A 14613-nucleotide genomic window follows, 5' to 3' on the forward strand; every position below is an offset into this window, starting at 1 on the left:
AATTCCAACGTCGGGCTCCTAACAGGGGCTCCCAAATCTAAATTATGTAGGTGTGTAATGTACGTGTGCGGACTTTAATTTCAATTTTCAACTATAAATTATTAATTTTAAATATAAAATTGAAATTTAATATTATGTTAGAGAGAGAAGGAATTTTGAAAAGATGAAAAAATTAAAAAAAGAAAAAAATTAGAGAAATGATTGGAAAAACAAATTTAAAACAATTTATATTTTTTGAAAAAAAATAGTTTAAAAAAAAATAAAAAAAAATAAAAAGAAGTGGGGTGGATCCCCTTTTTAAAGGATCCACCCCAAATATGGCCGTTGGGAGACCCCCAACAGCCATATTTGGGGCTGGGAGTCCCCCAGCCCCAGGGCTCCCGGGTTGGACTCTGTGGGCTGGGGCTCCCAAATTTGAATTTGGGAGTCCCAGCACCCCCACATTGGAGTTACTCTTACTGGTTTCATTTTCTTTCTTTTTTCAGTCATAACTATATCACCTTCAGGTTTCTTCTTTACAATGCAATCTTACTCATAATATGATTCCGTTGTCTTCTTTTTTCCACTACTATGGACAATCACCATCTTATGTGGACAATAATTTTCGGGTCCGCTGTAAGCCTACTACGTTTGACTCAATTGACTTATATGTAATAAGGAGATAAAACAATTAGGCCTTAAATATTAAAGTAACAATTAATACGTTGCCATTTTCTTATTGTACCGATCATTGATCGACGATCATATAACTCTAAATCACCAACACTTTTTCGTCCTAGAAAGTTTTTTGTTGTAAAATTTACAACACCGGTGAACAGGGCCGTGCCTGAGATTTTGAGGGCCCAGTGCCAAATTTCATTTTAGGCCTCTTGGATAGTTTTTTCGTTGACAACTCTTGTACAGTCAACTGCGTAAAAAAAAAATGTATTTCAAAAAGCTAAAAAACAAACAAACTCAAAATAATTTAACACCCTAACAAAAAAAAAAATCAACTCGCCCTCTATTTGTGTAAAATATTAAAATAACCCTAAATCTAATTACATCTTCACAAAAAAGAATATACTAAATATTTATTTTGGTAGACGCAATTATGATGACTAAATATACCAAGAAGAAAAAGAAAAATTTCTTACCGTTATATGATGTCTTAATAGAGTTGTCTTCAATTTTGATGGTGAAAAACAGTAAATAAACGAAGAATTTATGTCAAAAACATAACAACAATCTATAAATCGTTAAAAAGAATTCAAAATCGTTCCTTACAAAGAATTGATCAATATACTTTAGGCTAACTATTAAATGTAATAATTAATTCTTTGTTATTGAAAGAAACATGATAATTATTTAGTGAAACAACGAGATATAAAAAGGTAATAAAAAGAAATTTGAGGTTACTCTAAAGTGTAGAGAAGATGAGTATACAGATTTGAAATTAAATGATTTTCTTTTTTTCTTTTTGAAAAGCTACCTAGGACTCGTTAACTTGAAAGAAGATAGAACTCTTTTATTGTTTGAAACTATAAAATTATATTAGGTGAGGTCTACCCTTTTTACTATATAGAGAGAGTAAATTACAGATTTAATTAGAAAAATATTTTACAACATGAAAAGAGAGTAAGTAATAACCTAATAGGTGGGAAGAAATCAAGAAAAAATAAAATACTTATGGAACGTTTAGATCTTGAAAGAGATACTATGTGTTTTATGGCAAGTAGAATTCAAATAATGAAATAAGTGAAAGACTGGATAAAGTAGAGAGGGCCCCACATACTAAAGTGAAGGAAACAAAATTTAGTGGGAATTTAATTGGCTATTGGGGCCAATTAGTTACTATAACGGTTTCACTGTTTTTTTTTTCTAACAGTATTAAATTCAAGGAAAAATTGTGGGCCCCGTGCAGTGGTGGGCCCAGTGCGGGCGCCCTGCCCGCACTGCCCACTGCACGGCCCTGCCGGTGAAGGGGGGTCCCATGGCTCGACTCGACCTTGCCCATAAGAATTAGCGAAAATTTGATAGAATGATTTAGTTATGGCTCGAACCAAAATGGTCGGCAACGGAACACTCCTCACCCCTCATCAACAAAAAAGAAAAAACACCATAATCGAACCAAAATGGCCGGCAACCGAACACTCCTCACCCGAGCCCGCCCACGAAATATTTCCCAACGCTAAGTCGCTCTTTCAACAAAAAAAAAAAAAAAAAAAAACTAGAGTCGCTCTGGCGCAGAACAGAGATCAACCGTCTCGTCGTCATGGAAACGCTTAAAAGAAGGATGCTATTGTTTTAAATAGATAGTGCGTCTAAGAGAGAGAGTGTGTGTGAGAAGAGGGAGAAGATGAGTCTGGAGGAATTCGATCGTTGGGATACAGATTTCTTAGAAGATGCAATCAGAGCAGAAGAAGAAGCCATTTCTAAATCTTCCCGAAACCCTACCCAGTTTCCTCCTCCTCCCCCTCCTTCTTCCTTTCCACCTATATCAGTTTCATCTTCCTATTTCCCAACCAACAACAACAATACTAATATCCATAGCTTTTCACCTCCTCGTGAGTTATCTCAAAAACCTTCAACCAAATCCAACTCAAACATCATCCTTCTAGAACAACAAGAAGAACAAGAAGAGACCGAAATTGTTAGACTAAAGGTTTGTTCCTATTAGGGTTTCAAGCCTGCCCACTAATCTTGAAGTATTATTATGTTTTCTATTGTATATTTTGTGGGTAAATTCTTAATCTAATCCAGTCCTTTTTCAGAGAGAACTAGGGCGGGTCTCCAAGCAACTTACTGACTTGGTATGTCTTTTTGTTCACATTTCCTTGTTAGGCAATCTTAATAATATGAACTGCTTAACTTGATTCTTGGTGAACTTGTATGAGTTAGGGTTTTATCTATTTTAACTTCATTTTTTTTTTTTCATTTTCAATTAAGTAATCAAAGATTCAGTAGAATTTTAGCTATTTGAAACAACCATAACCTTTAAAGAACAATTTTTTTTAGAAAAGAGTTAAAATTGAACCGGCCAACAATGTAGCAGTATGAATCAAATATTACCCATGATTGCGTGTTTCTTCTCCTGAATTTAACAGTCAATAATGCTTTGTTTTTCAATCAATGGTGTCCAAGTGAAACAATGACATGATTTACTGATATCTTTATAATCTCACACAAAGCCTCTGGGTGTCTATGGTTGTGATTGTAAACTTCCAGGAGCAGGAGTTTACGGATCTTAAGAAGGACAGAGACAACAAAGAGGAGCAGCTTAAACATGTCACCTCCCAGATGGCAGCGAAAGATGATTGTAACCACCGTGCCAAGAATGTGCATATGTAAGTTCAACAGAACTTCTCTTCTGTAGCTCTCATGTCTCAACCTCATAGCTAGGGTATAATAGAAGTTTCGTTTCCACAACACTTTGTTTATTACTTTACTTTTGGGAGGCAGTAGTTGAATAGAATTCTCATGAGGTTGTTGTTAGTGAGGCAGTAGTTGAAAATGGGTTCTAAACCAGGTTTTTGAACAAATATTTGAAAGCCTTCGTCAACTTCAGATTTCAAGGAGGCACACTGTAGACATCTGCCTTTTATGCCATATTTAATTTGGATTCTGGTGGATATTGGGTGAGATTCATGAAAAAAAATGACTCCAAATTATTGCGATATGTTATGTTCCGGTTCAATTGCTTGCTTTGTGTAATCAGTTAAAGTAAAAGTTCGATAAATTTAAGCATGCCTCCAACTTATTCTCGAAATGTTTGTAATTTCTTCTTGTCATGTTCATGAGGTCGAGTCTCCTTATATTTTCGTATCGTCGTAGCAAGTGCAACAGTCATAAGTATGTATGGAACTCAAGGTTGATACTGGTTATGCAGGGAATATGAAACAGCAACTCAAGAGAGATCTCCGATTGATCTGTGGGTTGGATCCGAATATCTTATATCAGAAGCTAACAAGGCCACTGGGACCTCGATGGCTAGAGGAAGGCCTACTGAGAAGCTCTCTTGTAACAACAAAAGTGTGCTTGAGCGAGTTGAAATACCTTCCGTAAACCACCCCTCACGTGAAAAATATGATAAAATGAGGAAAAACGATTGTCAATTTGGTGTATCAGTACGATCTGATTATAGGGAACATACTTTGGTTGATAATGGTGAGGATTTGCCTATATGCAGTTAATCCTTTTGCATAGTCATTTTTATTCTTTTATATGACAGTATATATTTCTGAAGCTTTGTGTTTTGTTTCTCGCTAGCTTTATCCACAGCTAATGAATGCTTTGTCAAGGTAGTTTTTTACCCTCGTACGACTACTGTTGTATGTTCTCTTTCCTTTCAAAGAATGCCCCACTGAGATTACTTGTTTGAAACAGAAAACTTCCCTCCTCAAGACAACAGCACAGCCGAAGTGTACTGATGTAGGAGTTCAGACAGATACTTCTGACTACCTTCCAACAATAGATAAGGACTTACTTTCTCAGCAGGCTCTTTCCAGTGAGCTGCTTGCCATCTGGGGCTCTTTGAGCGGCCAAATATTAGGAAGTGATCTAGTGTCCAAAATACTACGGACTTGTGCAGCGGATTTTTATGTTCTCTTCAGGTGTATGAGCACGAGTGTTCCGTCCAAAATAACTCTCGACTCTCTCGCAGAAGAGAGCTTTAAGGATGTGGCCTTGCATGAAAAAGTGCATTCTGTTCAATCTATTGAAGCTGCAAAAGTGTCCAACCTTTACATGATGTTAACAAAGGTACAATCTGTTTGATCTCAATATTCCATTCACTCAATTGGGTCTCACTTCACATGTCACATTCTTCATTGTGGAAGTTAACGTTTAGATTCAGTCGAAGGAACTGTAACTGTCTTTATATTATGGGGATATTATTTTTAGTTGTACATGAGAGGACAAAAAGAAAATAAGAATATAAAAGATAGAGTTAATTCTCTATTTCTCTGTTGGTTCTCATTGCTGGAAAGATCACTACTACCTTATTAGTTGATTTGGTTGGCATTTTGCAGCGACGTAGTAATCTTTTCCCGTAAGTTTTTCACTGTTGAGGACCATCCTTGACTAGATCTTATAAAAAGAAAATTATATGGATGTGAGATGTAACTTTGAGATGTTTGGTTGATATTCTATGATAATGATTGGTGTTGAAATAGTTTCCACTTTCTACATACAACCAATTTTTTCACCTGACACCTTGCACACCTAGAAAGCACCTTTGACAACATAAGCTACAAATCTCAGTTTTATATGACATATTGACATCTATACTTCAAATATTGATTTCGTTCGAGTTCAAATTGTATGGTGCAGTTTATAAATTGATGTCCGTCTCTGGCTCCTTTGCAGATAAATAAAGGAGTTGTCAAGCTGGGTACTTTCTTCGAAGCCTTACTTGAACTCTGTACTGTTGAAAATGTAAGTCACTTGGTAATCTGTTCAAACAGTAACTTAAATGTGTGGAAGTTCTACTTTAAGTTATTTCCTCTCTTATGCTACCTTATTCATCATATGGTTTAAAACTCAAGTAAATTACTTGTGCACTGAACTAAAAGTATGAAGTTGTCGGTTATTTCTTGTATGCATCTTTTAGAAAGAAGTGTTTATGCACTTTGGCAGAACGGACGAGCTAGTAGCCTAGTAGGGTAGTACTTACACAGAACCAAACGTAAGAACTGGTTTTTCAGTTCTCACTAAATATTTGACATTGTTTTAGGACTACAAACATTTAGACCACCAGTCTTGGCTTATATGTAGGGATGTAACATTGTACCGTGTAAGTAACATTGAGTATAATACCATAAACCCAGACATCCGACTTGCAACCCATACATAATTTGAATTAAGTGTCAATGTAAAATTTCGTCTTCTCTCAGGGTTGTGCGCCTGTAAGACCTACAAGATATTTTTTTAAATATCTTGAGTTATTAACCATCATGGGTATTTGTGCTGTGTAAATTTTGCTTTTTTCCATCTTAATTCTTTTTGTCCAAACAAATCTAATGTTTTTCCTGTGCCTGTATGCATAATTCCACTCACAGGTTGTTGTCGTCCATAGATCTCTGCGTATAGTGCGGGAAATCTTGCAACACATTTTGAGTTTGGGTTCAAGATCTGGTAAAAGGTCTGCAGTATATAATTTTTGTGTTCATCATAGTGTCCTGTTTCTAGATAAATATTCTGAACTTCGATTTGATCTTTCAGTGTACTCTGGTCAGGGACAATGTCAAGATTGAAGGCATTTGCCCCAATGATGAACTTCTACAATCCCGGGGATCTGGGAGAGCATGCACTGGAATTCAGTTTGATATGATCTGCAAGGAGACATCCATTCTGAGTGGTGAATCCAACATGACATCCTTTGACTTGGATACTATAGGCAACAAGAAAGCTGGAGATCCTGGTTGGGACACTTCGAGTTTTTCACCAGATTGGGGTTCACTTATTCAGATAATGAATCAAATTGCTATGGGAAATGTTGAAGAACAGATACAAGTGGAGGCAATATCAATTATGAATCTGATTCTTATGAGGAGCCATCTCTGTTTAGAGAGAGAAAAGTAAGATTACAGGTGTAGATCCCTTAAATATTCCGTAAATTTTTCTACCTAGTTCTTTCTTAACTTCATTATGTTTGAAATAGATATGGACAGAAGCTTCTGTATGAAAGTATTCCGAGGCTATTGCAGAAGGAAGTTGGCATGGCAGTCCAAAAGCAAGCAGTGCGTCTTCTATTCCTGCTCTTGAACTGTGGGTTCACATCTTATTTTGTTTTCTTCAGATTTAATTCATGTCCATCACCTACTTCTTAGTTTCAACCAATAGAATATAATACTTCAATGGGAAGCAGTGTTTCTTGATCCTCATTTTGCATAATATAAGCGACACAACAGTATTCAGCAAATTCTTCCAATACCTCAGATATTAGCCCATCAGGCATCAAGACTTCAAAACCAGTCATTTCTACACAAACTTAACCCTGGTTGAAGTCATAGCGGAGAATCAAACACCCAATGTGACAATTATCAAGCACATGACTTCAGAAACTTGATAACGACTCACGTTGCAATGGCTTTGTTATAATTATAGTTCTATGCAATCCCTGGTTATCTATATTGATGTTGAACATTTATTTGTATAAGCTGGTGTACTTTAGTACATTAAGCTCTATTAGGTGTTCTTAGGAAAAAAATACGTCTATGACAATTAAGGTTGTAGTAGTATTTCAAATCGGGTAGACTTTGATTGACAAATTTTCTGCCCCTCTGAAATTGAGAAAATGGAGTTCATTATTTTATATAAGAATCTTATATCCTTTTTGTGATGAAGGTCCAAAGCTCTTGACGATGTTCTCGTCCAGCAAAGCTGCCACAGACGGCGCTGCAGCAGCAGGCACAGAGAGTGCCACAGCATCAGCTGATGATGAAGGCTTTCGAAGTATTCTCATGGGATTGGCCGATTGTATTCAATGCAAAGAAAATGGTGTAGAGGTATGAAATGAAATCTGCCATTTGAACTATTTTTTTGAAAATTACCATTTGAACTATTAGAGCATAGCTTTTTCGGTTTGTGTTGAGAATTAAGAAAGTAGAGTTTTTAATGTAAGATTTTTATTATTATCATGTATGGACAACGTAGCGAGTTCCTTAGAGACGCCAAAAGTGCATTGTAAAACCTTATTACATTAACATTACATTGACATCTGTAGTTCCTGTAAGGGGGTCAATATCTGACACTGGTAACAGAAGGACTGGGCATCCAAACCAAAACTGTGACACAGTAGAAATTTTTTTCTTAGTTATTGCGTCTGTTAAATATTTATTTATTTTATAGCCTTTTTACTTTTGAATTACATATAAACGAAATACTGAATCTAGAGTTCTTTTATGGCCCTAACCCAGATGCAAGTATACATGGTTATCATACAACAGTATATGCATAATTGCATATAGGTCATTCTGACCGTTAGATAAGAATATCCAAGTATCAATAAACAAATTCCATATCTTATAGGCAGTTTTCTATATAAATTTTTCAAATGGAACACAGAGAGATGGTTGAAGACGGTTCCATGTGTTCAATGAGAAAGTTGTGACTAAGTAGTCAGTTGGAAGTTGTCTTAATAAACTCATTTGACTAGAAGTATCATTTAATTAACAAGAGACTTGAAAAGGAATTGGAAGTGAGAAAATTAAAAAAATGTGAGAAGCAACCAAAAATGGCTTGTAAGTGATCGTAAGCCTCTCAGAGTCCAAATTGTTAGATAGGATTTATAAATGAGTACATATATGAATCACTAATTTGCAAAAGGATTCACATGATCTACTCTTACCGGGGCTCTGTGCACTCCCGGTGATGCTGTAGGCACTGTTTGTGACACTTTGTATGTTGCTTTTGGCGGCGCTTTACATTTCACTTTCAGTTATGCATGGCACTTTCAGCAATGCTTTTGCCTTAGCAATGACTTGCAGCCAAGTTTGCTAACAGTATTACTGAGAATCACCTGAAAAGCATAGCTGAAATGGTTGGAAGCGTTACAGAAATTGGAGCCTCTATTAAGGTGAAAACTTCTATAGTACAAGGGCCAACCAGTACTGTTGGAAGTTGGTGGAAAAGCGTTGTTGGAAGTGCAATCGAAGTACCGATGGAATTAGATCCTATGGATCTATTTACGGAACTGAAGTCATTTGTATACTCTCCTCATATACAAATCTTTTCTACCCAGAAAGCCCTTGTATTACCAGAGATTGCAATATCTGCAGTTGTAGGTTCAATTATTTGAAATATCCCCATTAATGCAATGTGTCCTCAATTACAATTATCAGATGTTCTTTCCTATCTTATTTTACGGTAGCTTCTAATGTTCTCAACTGTACCTAGTTTACGGGGTAGTTTTTGTATACTTCAGTAATTAGTTGTAGGTTTTCCAAACTAAGTTTAGGACTTCGGAGATCAGTACACCTTTGAAGTAAGATTTTACATCTATATATATACTATCTAAATCTTAACATCGCTTAAAATAAGTTTGAGGTTGCTAAATAATAAGTTCTGCGGAGCTCCTGTGGCATTTTAAATTTTATTATCAGTGGAATTCTCAGGCGCTGGGGCTTCGTAGACATGCAATCACCGTGCTAGCTTTTGTAGCATCCTCTGGAAAATTCGGCTTTGAAGTGCTATTGAACCTAGAGACATGTAAACGAATCAATTTTCTGGGGCTGATTTTGCGAGCGTTATCCAGGGAGATGGATGCAGAAGCAGCAGAGTTGACCGATCCGCCAGATATTTGCAGAGAAAGGTAGAATTGTTGTTAATCATTGTGGTTTCTTTCAGAATATTTAATACCATTAGAAGAGCAATTGTATTCTCTTAATAAATAAAACACTATTCAACAAATAAAGGGTTGTTTGCATGTGCTGTTCCTAACACATGCACATCTGATACATACCGATATATACCTATATGTATATATATATGTAATTAGGAGGTTCATAGATTCTCTTTTCTTTCTTCTAATGTAGATTAGTTGCTATCATGTTCTCTTAAGCTGTTGATATTATTAGTACTGACGTAATAATTTTCGTGCGCGCAGGATCTCACTAATGCGAGAGGCACTGATTCTCCTAAATAGATTGGCGTCTAGTCCTATCTACTCCGCCACTGTTTTGGGAATACTAACAAGTAGCAGGGAAATGGCAAGCTTGACAATTGATGTTGCAAACAGAATGGCCAAAAGAGGCAGAACCAGTTGCATCTCTACCATCACAAGTAAATCGAAATTGGAGGCTGAAATAATTGAGTTAGCTCTTGTATTCAGATCAAGATTTCATTCCTACTTGGGTGATACCATCTCGTGATCAAGCACCCCATGTTATTGGCGTACACATTTTTGACAGATCAAGATTCTGAATGGAAGGAGATCAAGAATCGCCAGCAAAAGCTGCAATAAGGTTCACATGTTTCTCAAGATTTATAAGTTGGGAGATGAAGCTGTTCTATGGCCAGATATTTTGCGGTAAATTCTACCTTGCTTTTCAGCAAGTGCCCAGTGAATCATTCTAAAAGCAGCAACTTCGCAATTTTGTGTTACTCTGTTATTTGGGCGACCTCAGAGTTTCTGTTGTATATAGAAGCAACTGAAGTTGGAATAGAATTGGGTGCTTCATTGGTGTCACCATCTTGGTCATTCTGTTCCGGAAGTTATGGGGTTTAAGTTGTAGAGAAATGTAGAAGTCCGGAGTTACATATGCTCATTTTTATGTTGTACCAACTCATTTCTGTCGATCTTATTGAATTGGTGTAAGTGATATCTGTTGTAACACTAAATCCTTATGGAAACTTTTCTTTTCATCGACTTACCATTGAATGCTAGAATGAGATCTTTTACGTCTGCTTGGATCAAGGCGACAATGAAAACTGTCCCGTACATTTTCATGACTGTATTGGTAGCTATTTCTGTTGCAATTCTAGGTAAGGAAAACTATCTATTAAGATGAAAACAATCACCTGTATATTTCCTCCTCTCTCTATGTTTTTGTCACTCATTGGTTACCCACTTACCCATAAAATTTTAACATATTATGTCATCTACAATTTCAAAACAACTTTCCATATAAAATTTGAAAGACTACTATGAAGATGTTCGCGTCAGACGATCTCTTCGAAAGCAATGTGAAGATCAATACACAAATCAGTTCTTTTTCACTTATTAGCAAACAATTAACACAAGCAAGTATTATCAGCCTGTCGATGATAAACATACATCTACGACAATTGGCAGAAGGAAAACGATAAAAGAGTACAATCTGACATAAAAAGGAAGACTGCTGTATTTAGAGTTCTCCAAATTTCACATCAAGAAATTGGGATCCTTTAGAAATCGAACGACAACAAAAACTCTCAGTGATGGTGATCGTGATTCTGAACATAGCGGAGGCCACAATACTTGCAGATAGCTGGCTCTTTCCGATCAAGGCAAATGAATTCAATTGGATGTCCAAGTGCTGGATCATTATCTGAAGAAAAAAACCGCATCAGCCAAAGGAAGATACGTTTATGCAAATGGACATGTTTAGATGCCATGACCAAGGTTGTCGAAGGCGAACGAGGGATGATGGAGTATAACATTAGTGGGGCAGGGTAAGGGGCCACGTTATTTAGATACATATAGTTAGTTTACATCTCAGACGTAGATTATGGCTACTTAATGCACATTATACATACAAAATTAGATCAACATATATGCGAGATAGTCGAAATAGCGAAGTTTTTCTAAAGAGAAACAAAACAACGTTTTTTTTTTTTTTTTTCCTGTTTTGCAAATTTGGATGAACTCAAATAACGAAGTTTACTGTTTGCCGCTGGGAAAGACGTAACTCAGAGAGGCCAAAATGCAAAAAGAGCCTTTTAGAGCCGTTGGAACGCATGGTATCTCCATTGACAGCAGAGCATGACCAAATGATACATACAGGCACGTTTTTTTTTTCCTTTCCTATGTTTTCACCTAATCTTCTAATGAAACAGATGTAGAAAATACAGAATAATCAGAGACAACTTGGTAGTAATACCTCCTTCACAAGCAACAATCCTGCCTTTGACTTCAATCGGTGGAACTTCATTGATTAATTCCATTGGAGATTTCTTACTTGTATCCTATTAATAACAACACAAATCCATTTAGAATACAAAAATTACATTTTCCGGGAAGTAACACATAAAAGGTCTGCAACTATATGTCCAAATGATAATATCTCAGACCAGTAAGGAGTTCAAGTTAACACATACTTCATATTAGGCAAGTCGACAGAGTCGAGACATAAGAGTAAACCCAAGCTAAGAATCATTAAACAAGATGCAAGATGGTGAATCACATATAGAGAAGTTTATTTTTTTCAAAAACTGAACTTAGGAGTCCTTTCCGCTCTTAAAGATTCATTGAATTCTATTATGAGCTAAAAATCCATGAAAGTTCCGGAAGATTCGCCAACTTAATTGAGACATTATCTAAATTTTTTTTTTAAACTTCGAATGAATATATAGAACTAACGTAAAAGACGAGAAATTGAGTTCCATTGTTCCAGTTCTAAATCCCAATTTCATTTATCCCTCATTCTTTCATTAGAAGCTAACCAATACAAGATAAATCACCGCCATCGGTTGAACATCTGTATTGTTCTTTCACTTATTAGAACACAAAAAACATTTACTTAACAACAGAAAAAGGAACTTCGACCCAACGGGTATTTTCAGAAGGACATGTATACAATGAACGATGGGCGAAACCGCGACAGTAGGAGCTGGTATAGTAGCGAGATAATTAGTATCTACAAAACAAACTGGTGAACGCAAATATGGTACGGGAATGTACAAGAAGTCATGCTCTCTCCCTAACACTGCAGATCTCTCTTACCCTAAATTATACATTTTAAGCCAAAATAACGAAGTTCTTATTGTGGATTATAATTGAACAATGTGATTTTTCAATACAGATTTTCGATACGGTATGATTGTTAATAAGAACTAATCAGAATTAATATTTCATACAGGAACATATTTACTAATATGCACATCATTTCACATCATGATTTGGTAGCTAAGTTATTCAACTAATTTCTTATTTGATCTTCTAAGTTCTAACCCCAATTGTTTAGGGTTCAAATACAACAGAAACAATAACAAAATTAACTTGTCAATCAACCAAAATCTGGCCAACCAGATAATGCGGAAAGGGGAAAATCGAAACCCTAGTTTCAGAAGCCACAAAATAAAGAAGGGGAAAATTAATTTGCCCTCATCCTTCAAAAGGAGAATTTCATGTACAAAATAAGATGTTTTTAGAAACGAAAGATTAGAGAGAGAACCTGCATCCATTTAGCGGTGTGTTTGCTGATTTGTCCAGCGACGAGGGTGAAATTTCGAGTGTTGGAAGGAAGATTATGCAAAGAAGGATTTGAAGTTAGGGTTTTCAAGAGCTTTGATGCAAAAATAGTTCCATTGCTTGCCATCTTGATCAGAGAAGTGTAGAGAGAGAAGGCTGCTCGGTGGTTTATAGAGAGTGGGAGATCCCAACCAAATAGGCTCGGTGCTTTGGGGCAGCCATTCTCTTTTGGTTCAGTGGCATGTAGACTTGGGTCAATCTACCTCGCCCCAATTAGGTTAGAATACATTGTCATGATAAGGCCCACAAGTTCAACTTTTCTTTTTTAAAATTGGACTCTAATAGTGGTTACATTTGAATGACATTGGTACATCACGATTTTATAAAAATAAATAAATCACGAATTTGAACGAGCACTATAACTGCTAATTAACGCATCTTGGGCCTTCAAGGCCATATAAAGTCGGAGACTTGCTCTTTGAACTCTATTTTTTATTATTGACTTGCTGTTCAGACCCCCTTTTTCAAGTATTGCACTTTGTTTATCTATCTCTTGACTAAGAAATGAGAGCAGGTTTGAAAATGGATCATAGAGTGTCTGGGTTGGTCCAGGAGGGTCTCTTAACGTCTTCTTTTTTCTTCTCATCCGAGTTATTTAAAAAAGACTTGCCATGGCAAGGGGGGGGGGGGGGGACACTTGGAGAGCGCAGTACAACGGAGAGTTGTATGCTACGTTCGGGAAGGATCATTCGCTCCCGAAAAAGAACCTGTTGATTCTCTCCCAATTGGTTGAATCGGAGGTGCGATGATTTACTTCACATGCGAGGTCTCTGGTTCAAGTCCAAGATGTCCCAGTTGGGCGAGGGAAAAGAATAGAAGAAGCATTTGACTCCTTCATGCATGCCCCCTTGGTTCGGGGGGATATAGCTCAGTTGGTAGAGCTCCGTTCTTGCAATTGGTTCGTTCCAATTACGGATTGGATGTCTAATTGTCCAGGCGGTAATGATAGTAGTTAAGTTTATTTGAAAGCTTTCAGTAGAAGTCTGACTTACACGGGGGGCCCGTATACAGATCGAATTAAGTAGTAGCGTAAACAAAATATACGTCATATCCTTGAACGAGTAACCATATCTCATCCATCTCTCCGTGCCAATCATTCCATCCATTCGTCAATCCCAATCCGTCTCCTTAGTGTTGGCCCCCAACATTGAAGTTGCTTTCAGTAAGATAGGCTTGAAAGCTCCTACATTCTAATAAGTTGCTGGGTGGAAGCTGGCGGCAGGGCTTGCTTAACCGGATACACTGAATTAAGATCTCTCTCGCATGCAAATATTTTTATCGGGTTTCGAAAAAAAGTTAAATATAACAGTTCCAAAACACTTTGGACTATTTTACCCATCCCTTCTTCATGGTGTTAGTTATTATCCAACTCCATGATCAAGTTCACCAAGCTTGAATGCAATTCGAATTTATTACTACCCAACACCTCCTCATCCTGAATTACATTTAACCACCACCACCACCGAACTAACCCACCACCAATGATATAACAACAATGCAAGGGCTCACCTGAATTGTAAAAAAAAAGAAAATTATTGGTTTTAGGTGGATTTAGTTAGGCATGTTGAAAGTGTCTTGAATATAGGTTGATACCTAACCCGGTTTATGACCCGCCAACCTGCTTACGGTCTCGACACAGAATTTTGAACCCGTTAGCAGGGCCGACCAACGAGGCAGAGCTGGTA

The 14613-nt window shown here is 36.8% G+C and overlaps 2 protein-coding genes across 2 annotated transcripts; one reads left to right on the forward strand and one right to left on the reverse strand.

Annotated features, from left to right (window-relative positions):
* Positions 1-2120: 2120 nt before the first annotated feature.
* Positions 2121-10343, forward strand: SUV2 (protein dimerization). The gene is made up of 13 exons (XM_086638435.1): positions 2121-2641; positions 2751-2789; positions 3205-3323; positions 3866-4143; positions 4246-4277; positions 4363-4737; positions 5344-5412; positions 6036-6118; positions 6213-6554; positions 6638-6744; positions 7324-7484; positions 9093-9289; positions 9584-10343. Exons 1-13 carry the CDS (start codon positions 2336-2338, stop codon positions 9846-9848), a joined length of 2373 nt encoding a protein of 790 aa, XP_086494561.1. The 5' UTR covers positions 2121-2335; the 3' UTR covers positions 9849-10343.
* A 330-nt stretch (positions 10344-10673) lies between these two features.
* On the reverse strand, positions 10674-13158 carry LOC147544328 (NADH dehydrogenase [ubiquinone] iron-sulfur protein 6, mitochondrial-like). The gene is made up of 3 exons (XM_086638436.1): positions 12852-13158; positions 11559-11643; positions 10674-11006 (listed from the first exon to the last, which is right to left on the reverse strand). Exons 1-3 carry the CDS (start codon positions 12993-12995, stop codon positions 10891-10893), a joined length of 345 nt encoding a protein of 114 aa, XP_086494562.1. The 5' UTR covers positions 12996-13158; the 3' UTR covers positions 10674-10890.
* Positions 13159-14613: the final 1455 nt, after the last annotated feature.

This window comes from Eschscholzia californica, unplaced genomic scaffold (genome assembly GCF_041429995.1).
Source record: "Eschscholzia californica isolate CP2 unplaced genomic scaffold, dmEscCali1.0.p SCAF_4, whole genome shotgun sequence".
Classification (NCBI taxonomy): domain Eukaryota; kingdom Viridiplantae; phylum Streptophyta; class Magnoliopsida; order Ranunculales; family Papaveraceae; genus Eschscholzia; species Eschscholzia californica.

Coding starts and splice junctions, on each gene's coding strand:
- LOC147544328 (XM_086638436.1), bottom strand. CDS start 12,995: ATGGCAAGCAATGGAACTATTTTTGCATCAAAGCTCTTGAAAACCCTA. Junction 11,644..12,851: donor ACACCGCTAAATGGATGCAG/GTTCTCTCTCTA, acceptor TGTTATTAATAG/GATACAAGTAAGAAATCTCC. Junction 11,007..11,558: donor GATTGTTGCTTGTGAAGGAG/GTATTACTACCA, acceptor TTTTTTCTTCAG/ATAATGATCCAGCACTTGGA.
- SUV2 (XM_086638435.1), top strand. CDS start 2,336: ATGAGTCTGGAGGAATTCGATCGTTGGGATACAGATTTCTTAGAAGAT. Junction 2,642..2,750: donor CCGAAATTGTTAGACTAAAG/GTTTGTTCCTAT, acceptor GTCCTTTTTCAG/AGAGAACTAGGGCGGGTCTC. Junction 2,790..3,204: donor CCAAGCAACTTACTGACTTG/GTATGTCTTTTT, acceptor GTAAACTTCCAG/GAGCAGGAGTTTACGGATCT.